At 33.0% G+C, this 7,393-nt stretch overlaps 1 protein-coding gene across 2 annotated transcripts in view; it reads right to left on the bottom strand.

Moving 5' to 3' along the window:
• Positions 1–7,393, bottom strand: part of LOC106459209 (chromobox protein homolog 1-like) — a 31,072-nt gene that overhangs the window by 4,349 nt on the left and 19,330 nt on the right. For both annotated transcript variants that reach the window (XM_013918816.2, XM_022385641.1), the window contains one exon: positions 6,252–6,349. In XM_013918816.2, the coding sequence (XP_013774270.1) occupies positions 6,252–6,349 (98 nt within the window). The remainder of the gene's footprint in view (positions 1–6,251; positions 6,350–7,393) is intronic.

Genomic DNA, 7,393 nt, shown 5'->3' with positions numbered 1-7,393 from the left:
CTTAAATCTCATAACATTATACATTTATATATATTTATTATTTTGACCCTTCAGCCATGCCTGGCTAACAATACAGAAGTTACAATGATGCAACTCACGTGCACTTGTTACCTAACATAAAACTGACCTTTGGTCTGTGCAAAGTAACTTGTCTTGGCTGTGTTTTAGTAGACTAATATTTTGTAAAATAATTATATTTCAATTATTATACATTATATATGTATATAGATTATTGCTATTTTGAAAAAAGCTCTTAAACTTATTTTTCTTTAAACACAGAACAGTAACTAAAGAATTAAATAAATAACAGAGCAACAAGGCACACGTGAAGAGATAACAAACTTGACTCCTGCTCAGAGAACAGGATGTCTAATGTATTGGATTATATATCTTACAGTGTTTACTAGGAAAATTCACCAGAGTAATAACACTGCACTTAGAATCAGTGAAAATGTTTATGCAAACAACATGATGTGGAATTTATCGGCTTATGTATGTTTGCTACAGTGTTTATAACAATATTTCTTCAGAGTAATAAAACCACACTTTGAATCTGTAAAAACGTTTATTATACAGTTCAGTGCCAGTACAATAAACACCATAATTTTTTGAATATTGGTAATCCTTATGGGATGTTATGAATTTAGTGGTATACTGTATAGGTGTTCAAAGATTATATTTGTGCACACGGTCGTGAAATCCTACTTCTCTTTTAGCAAACTTATTCCCCAGCCAATAAACACAAGCATTCAAATTCAATCAAGCACTTTGACTTCACTCAAAGTATTTGGAAGGTGTAGATGTGTTGAAGGAGACAGTGAATACATTCAGCTAAAACTCATTCCTTGCTACTGACTTTTACTTAGAAGTAATTATTTATAATACATGTGAAATTCTGTTCAATAGCTGTAGTATATAGCTGTTAACCAAAATCCTGTGTAGCTGTTTCTGTATTTCAGCATAGGCACTGCTTCTGAAATCTATGATACACATCACATAATATATTACATGTACATGTAAAGAACTAATACACCTAATGGAATACACATAATAATGTTACACAACAAAGAATACATGACACACAATATGTGACATATGTAATGATACACAATAAAGAATATACGTAATATTTTTTTCTTCTAAAAATGGAAAATAAAATATAACTTCAAGAAAAAATCAAGGCAATATAGGAAAACATAAGTTCTCAATGAGGAAGAAATACAGTTTCTCCTCAATCTATCTTTCTCATCAGATGAATCAGCAGATGAGAAAGCTGATGCTTCTGTTGCAATGCCTCTGACAGAATCAGTATACAGAACAGGATAGCCTCAAGTAAAACCAGCTCTTTGTGAATCTGTCTTATGGGAGATCAAGAAGCAGCTGGAAGATCCTCACCAGATGAACATACACCTGAACTATCCAGGCCAGGTACGTTTACACAAGCTTCACCATCACAGAAAAGAGTCAGTGATAGGAAGAATAGTAGTATACAATATACACTAGGGCTGCCCCTTTCCAACAGGAGAAGCCTTTCACCAGCAATGACACCAGGACCTGGGTGCAGAACACCAAGGATGAGGAGGTCAACATACCTCTATTCAAAAGAGGTGAACCTGTGTCCAGACAGGTCACCTTTTACAATAAAATTATTGACTTTTCAACTTTTATTTACATTAGAAACTTTAAACACAATTGTGAATAAAACAAATCAATATGCAAATGAAAGACAAGCCCAGCAAGTAGGTGGACCACAAAAAGAGAGAGAGAGTAAAATGGACTGTCATTACACTTGAAGAAATTTTGGAATATGTAGGTTTAACTATAGCTATGGGACTAAAGCCTTATCTTTCTCTTTCTGACTACTGATCTACCTATCTTCCTTTCCATAATCCTTGGTTTACTAACATCTTCTCTACGGACAGGTCTTTAGCTATCCACACTTACTTACATTTCAATAACAATACTAATGTTCTTCCTAGAAATGATCCTAACTATTAAAAACTTTAAAGATTAGACCTATCATAAACCACCTACTAAACTCTTTTGTTTCCAACTACTTTCTTAACAGAGAACTAACTGTAGATGAACAGATGTCAGATACAAAATGTAGAATTGGTTACCTCCAATATCTACCAAAGAAACCTGTCAAGTGGAGTATCAAGTTGTGGGTCCTGGCAGAAGCTGTGTGTATACTGTCTGAAGTTTAAATTCTACACAGGCAAGGAAAGACAAATGCCATATTGAGGTTTAGAAGACAGTGTTGTGATGGAACTGATGGACAAGCATAAAAGACTAGGACACTGGGTTTTCATGGACAACTTTTACACTTTCCCTCATTTATTTGACAAACTACTATGCTAGTGGGACATGCAAGAAAGACAAGACTGTATTTCACACAACAATTGGTTTCTACAAACCTAAAGGGAGGGGGAAGCAGAATTTTTTAAATGTGGAACTCTTAACAACTGTGAAGTGGACTGACAAACAAGACATTCTCTCACTTTCAACTTTACACTAGTACTATGACAACTGTGACAAGAAGAGGGAGGGATGCTGAGATTACAAAACCTCAGTTTATTATGGACAGCATGTTTAAGGGAAGGGTGGACCTGAATGACCAACACTTAAGTTACTATTCCACTGGACAAAGGACAAAAAAATGGTATAAGAAACTGTTTTTTCAACTTTCGAACTTGACAGTTGTAAATGCTTACATTTTGTACAACAGATCAATCAGCCAGCATTATCCCAGAAAGTCTTCAGAATGGACCTGGTCACAGCTCTTATTAAGCCTCTACTTCAAAGCAGACCAGTTCCTTCTGGTATACCACTTTCCAGAACTATGAAGGACTCATCACACCCGAGACTCACTCTTGGCAGGCATTTCCCAGCAACTGTCGATAGAAGTCACAGGAAGAGATGTGGACTGTACCTCCCAGAAAATAAAGTAACAACACAATGTAAACTGCATGATGAATTTGTTTGTATGAAACATCTTGAAGAGTATCACACTAGTGTTACTCTTCAAAGAAATTAATTTTGCCCTCTTCCTTTGTTTACAAAAATTTTTTTCTCTCTAAAGGTTTTAATGTTTGTATCTGAATGAACTTTTTACATTAAATTTTGACTGAGATCATTTTTGTAAAGTCTCTTTTGTTATTCATACAGTAGCGATGCTACCTTTCACATGTCAAAATCAGTTTACAATGTATAAAATGTTTGTAGTAAAATACCTATGTAAACTTGCATTCATTGATACAGTTATTCCTATGCACAACATTAGGTATGTTTTTTTTTAATTCTTCCTATTCTTGATCCTTTCATTCTGATTGTTCTTTTTTTTTATCATGTGTCCATATTTGCATACATTTTGTTATGTTAGAACATGTATAACTTGATACTGTTTCATGCAGTTTGTATGTGCATTCTTCATTTTAGAGATGCATACCATTTGTGCATAGCTTTATTCTGCAAACATTTGTAAAGTATTTCATCTTTCTAAAACGGTATGAATAAACCTTTTGAAGTTGTCAAGCTTCTACTGTTGCATAATTTGCTTTTATTTACCTCAATTAAGACCATCAGAAGAATAATACAAGTTCAGTATGCATAACTATATAGGCCTACGAAGTACAAATCTCTAACTATAATACCAGTATTAGGGAAATTATACACATACATACATACAGTTATTATTTATTCACGAATGCTTTTTCTGAAAATGTAGATGAATAAATGAAAGATACTTCAACAACAACAAAGACTGAGTAGTTACGGTGGTTACAAGATTTTGTGCTCGAGTGTTTCACATGCTAAGCCTTGTTTATTCTTCCAAGTAGAGGGTGAATGTTTTTTATATGTTTCAATTATACATATTAGAAAATAAAACAGTTAATATACTAGAGCACAGAAAATTCCTTTTATTTATTTGGGCTTCTAAACAAGCTCTATACAAGTTTTAAAAAATCCCATTTCTCGTCATAGCAACTTGTTCATCACACTTCAACAATTTCTTCAAAATTATTATTTTCTCCTTCAAGCTATTTACAAATGGCTATAAGATTTACATACACAAGTAACTATTCTTTATATTGGTTATAAACTCTTGGTCAAAGTAGGTGGAACTAGACAAGAGGTTTTGAAAAAATGGAGTAGTAGGAGGAGCCAAACTACTAGATTGGCTAAATATATTGATATCCCAGCAAATCAGAGGTAAGAGATTCATGTTTTCATTATAACTTGTCAACATCTCCAATTTGAGTTTCTAATTCATTAACAACTGAACATGTGTGGTAAGCATAATAAGTTACAAGCAGAGCAATAACATAATAGGAAGAGCTATGTGCCACACAAAGATTAATATTTAGCATTTTTTCTTTATATTTCCTTTCAAATTAAGAACTTAAATCATATATATTAAAATTTGAATTATAAACTACATTTTAGTGTCAATTCCATTGACATAAGTAATAGTTTTAATAAAACTTTGAAAAATAACTCTAAAATGTCTGGACGTGCGCTCTTTGACCTGCCCACAGCAAAAGGGTTAATTGCACCAGTACACAATGCTTATTCCTACTTACAGCATATTTTTACCACAACCATAAGCATTACTTTCCCGTAGAAAAGGACATGAATCTGATTCCAGGTTCTTTCCAAACAAGTATAAGTCTGTTACCTAGCTGCGAGACAAAAACAAACGAATATTGCCTCACATGTTATCACTACTGCAGGTTAAGTTGTTTTGTGCTTTGCTACAAGCAAAATACAACTCATTGATGTCTGGCAATTGAATCCTGAAAAACTTTTTTTACTATCAGATAAACAGAGTATAAATTGTATGGTTACAACATTTCACCAGATTAACTTGGTATCATCAGGTACATTAACTACAATTAGTGAACTTGAACTCTAGAAGACAAAAAACTAACAGCCAGTTACGTTGGTATTTGACTGGTTGAACTTAACAATAGTTACCTGGTTATTCTCAGATGAGAATAATGATCTAATAAATAACCTAATAAACAAAATAAAAAAACGCCCAGAAAAATATATATAACAAATTATATCCTGTGAAATAGAAAGAAAAAGTGTTTTAAGTGATACCCAATATCTAAAATACTAACTAGGTCAGGAATACGTGCACTTGTATATTTGACTGGCAGCACAAGTCCATACTTTGCAGATGTGCTTGAACTCAATTAAAAGTCAACATCATTTGAAAATGACAGTAGATTTAAGATTGTTAATATTCTTATATTTGTAAAGAAAATTTACTAGACAATTTCAAATATTTTACACAGTAGCATACACGTACAATTCATAATTCTAATATTTAAGGTTTACTTCCTTTAGATTATAAAGTCTAAGTGTTATAATGTTATAATAATCTTAAAAATAAAAAAAATTATACAAATGCTCAACAATTAGAAGTTTAAATAAAGATTAGAAAAAACTATGCCAAAATACTTATTAATTTTAGAATCAAACTATTTAATTCATGAGGCTTTTTTTATTCTAGGGAAAAACCTTCACATTATAAAGTTTGTACAAATGCTTGAATATATGTTCATAATTATGGGAAGGGGTTTTGTACTTAATGCCAGGTTAACGTGGTGAAACGTTGTAACCATACAAATTTAACATTCTATTTATTCAATAATAAACAAGTTTTCAGTTAAACTGACAGAATACTTCCCTTAATTATTAATTTCCCTTGTGAATTCCATCTCAAATCACCTGTATGTTGAGATGATATTGAGTTGGAGTTGTGAATAAATGTGCTTCAGTCTCTAAGCAAATGCAGTAAGGCAGAATTCAGTGTTTGCTCACATCTAACTTGTCCAGATGTTCAAATAGCCATACCAATGGCATGGAAGTGGTCCCCCATTCTGCTAACACTTGGAACCAACTTGGAGACTTATATTAGTTTGGCTTCTGATCAGTACTTCTGGATAAACCTAGAACAGTGTATTTCATTTGGTCAATTGTTTTGAGATAAATTAATTAGCTAAAACATGTCTATGGTGCAATGGAACGAGAACACATGAAATTATGAGACCTCTGTATTAAAACGAAAGAAGACTCGTAATGGATTGATAAAATGGTTCTCCTTTATTTTATACCAATGTCTGCATTCAACAGGTCAGACCTTGTAAAAAAAATTATATGTAATGTACTCTGTTAACAAATATCTATAAGAACAATTAAGAATTAAAACTGAAAGTTAATCTGCAAACAGGCAAACTCACCATTTGATAAGAAACATAAGCTCTCCACTTGAATCAGTAGCACCAATGATCCGGTCAGGCTCTAAGCCTCTGTCAAACCCTTTAGGTTTACTATCATCCTATGAAAAATGAAAAAAACTATAATGCATAAAACAAATACAAGTTAGTACAAGTACACAATTTCAGACAACACTTCAGATTTTTTCAAAAGAAAATACAGTTTTTATACACAAATGAACATCGTAGTAAGTGCTGTAATAAAATTATTCAGACAATTGAATAACCAGTGTTGAAAATAAATATTAAAAACTACCTTGCTAATAAGAATCATGTTCTTCTGTAAACTTATGACACTTTGAACAAACTGAATTTAATAACCTAGTGTAGGTAAGAAGTTTCATGAACATGAATTACACTGCTTGTTCTGGAGTGGGAGGTTCATGAATAAGTCAGGCAAGATATTTTCCAAGCAATGAAAACAGTTCAGAGCTAAAAAAACTGCGCAACAAGATTTAATACTATTTTGCATTTCTTCCATGCTAGTATACTTTTTAGCATGCTAAGAATTTAATACATAACATCTTTTCCATTGTATGATGTTCTACCTCATGAAACCAGTCAAACTATCCTCAATAGCCAATTCTTTATTCTTTACAAAATAGTTAAAAGAGGTACTCTCACACTGTACTAGCCCTCACCAATAATATCGCCAAGTTATGTTTGTCAAGCAAAAAAAAACATGGCTAGATAGTTACTCGGGCATGATTAGAGCCTAGAATTTGGGTTTTCAGAGTTGCTGAACCTGAATCTAGCACTAAATTTTGTGTTCCTGCCCCATTCTACATCAGGAAGGCACCATGTTTAAAATTGTGCACATACTCCCACTCACAAGCTAGCAGGACCAAAGGTGGCACACATATGCTCAAGCTCAACATGTGAATGCCCAAAGTGGATTTGTTTTTGGTATGGACCATCCTTTGGTAGCTATAGTAGTAACTGAGGATAATGGAGGAGCTTGATTGGAACACTGGGGTCTTTGTGAATCATTTGGGGGTGGGGGGGGCGGTTTTAGACTCGTTGCAAGCGATGTTGGTATTTTATTGTCCACTTATTCTACTAAAGAAACAGTAGATTTATTACAAACAACCTCTACTCTTAGTAAA

Source organism: Limulus polyphemus, unplaced genomic scaffold (assembly GCF_000517525.1).
Source record: "Limulus polyphemus unplaced genomic scaffold, Limulus_polyphemus-2.1.2 Scaffold575, whole genome shotgun sequence".
Classification (NCBI taxonomy): Eukaryota; Metazoa; Arthropoda; class Merostomata; order Xiphosura; family Limulidae; genus Limulus; species Limulus polyphemus.
The sequence above is the reverse complement of the archived record's forward strand: the minus strand, read 5'-3'. Positions and strand labels throughout refer to the sequence as shown.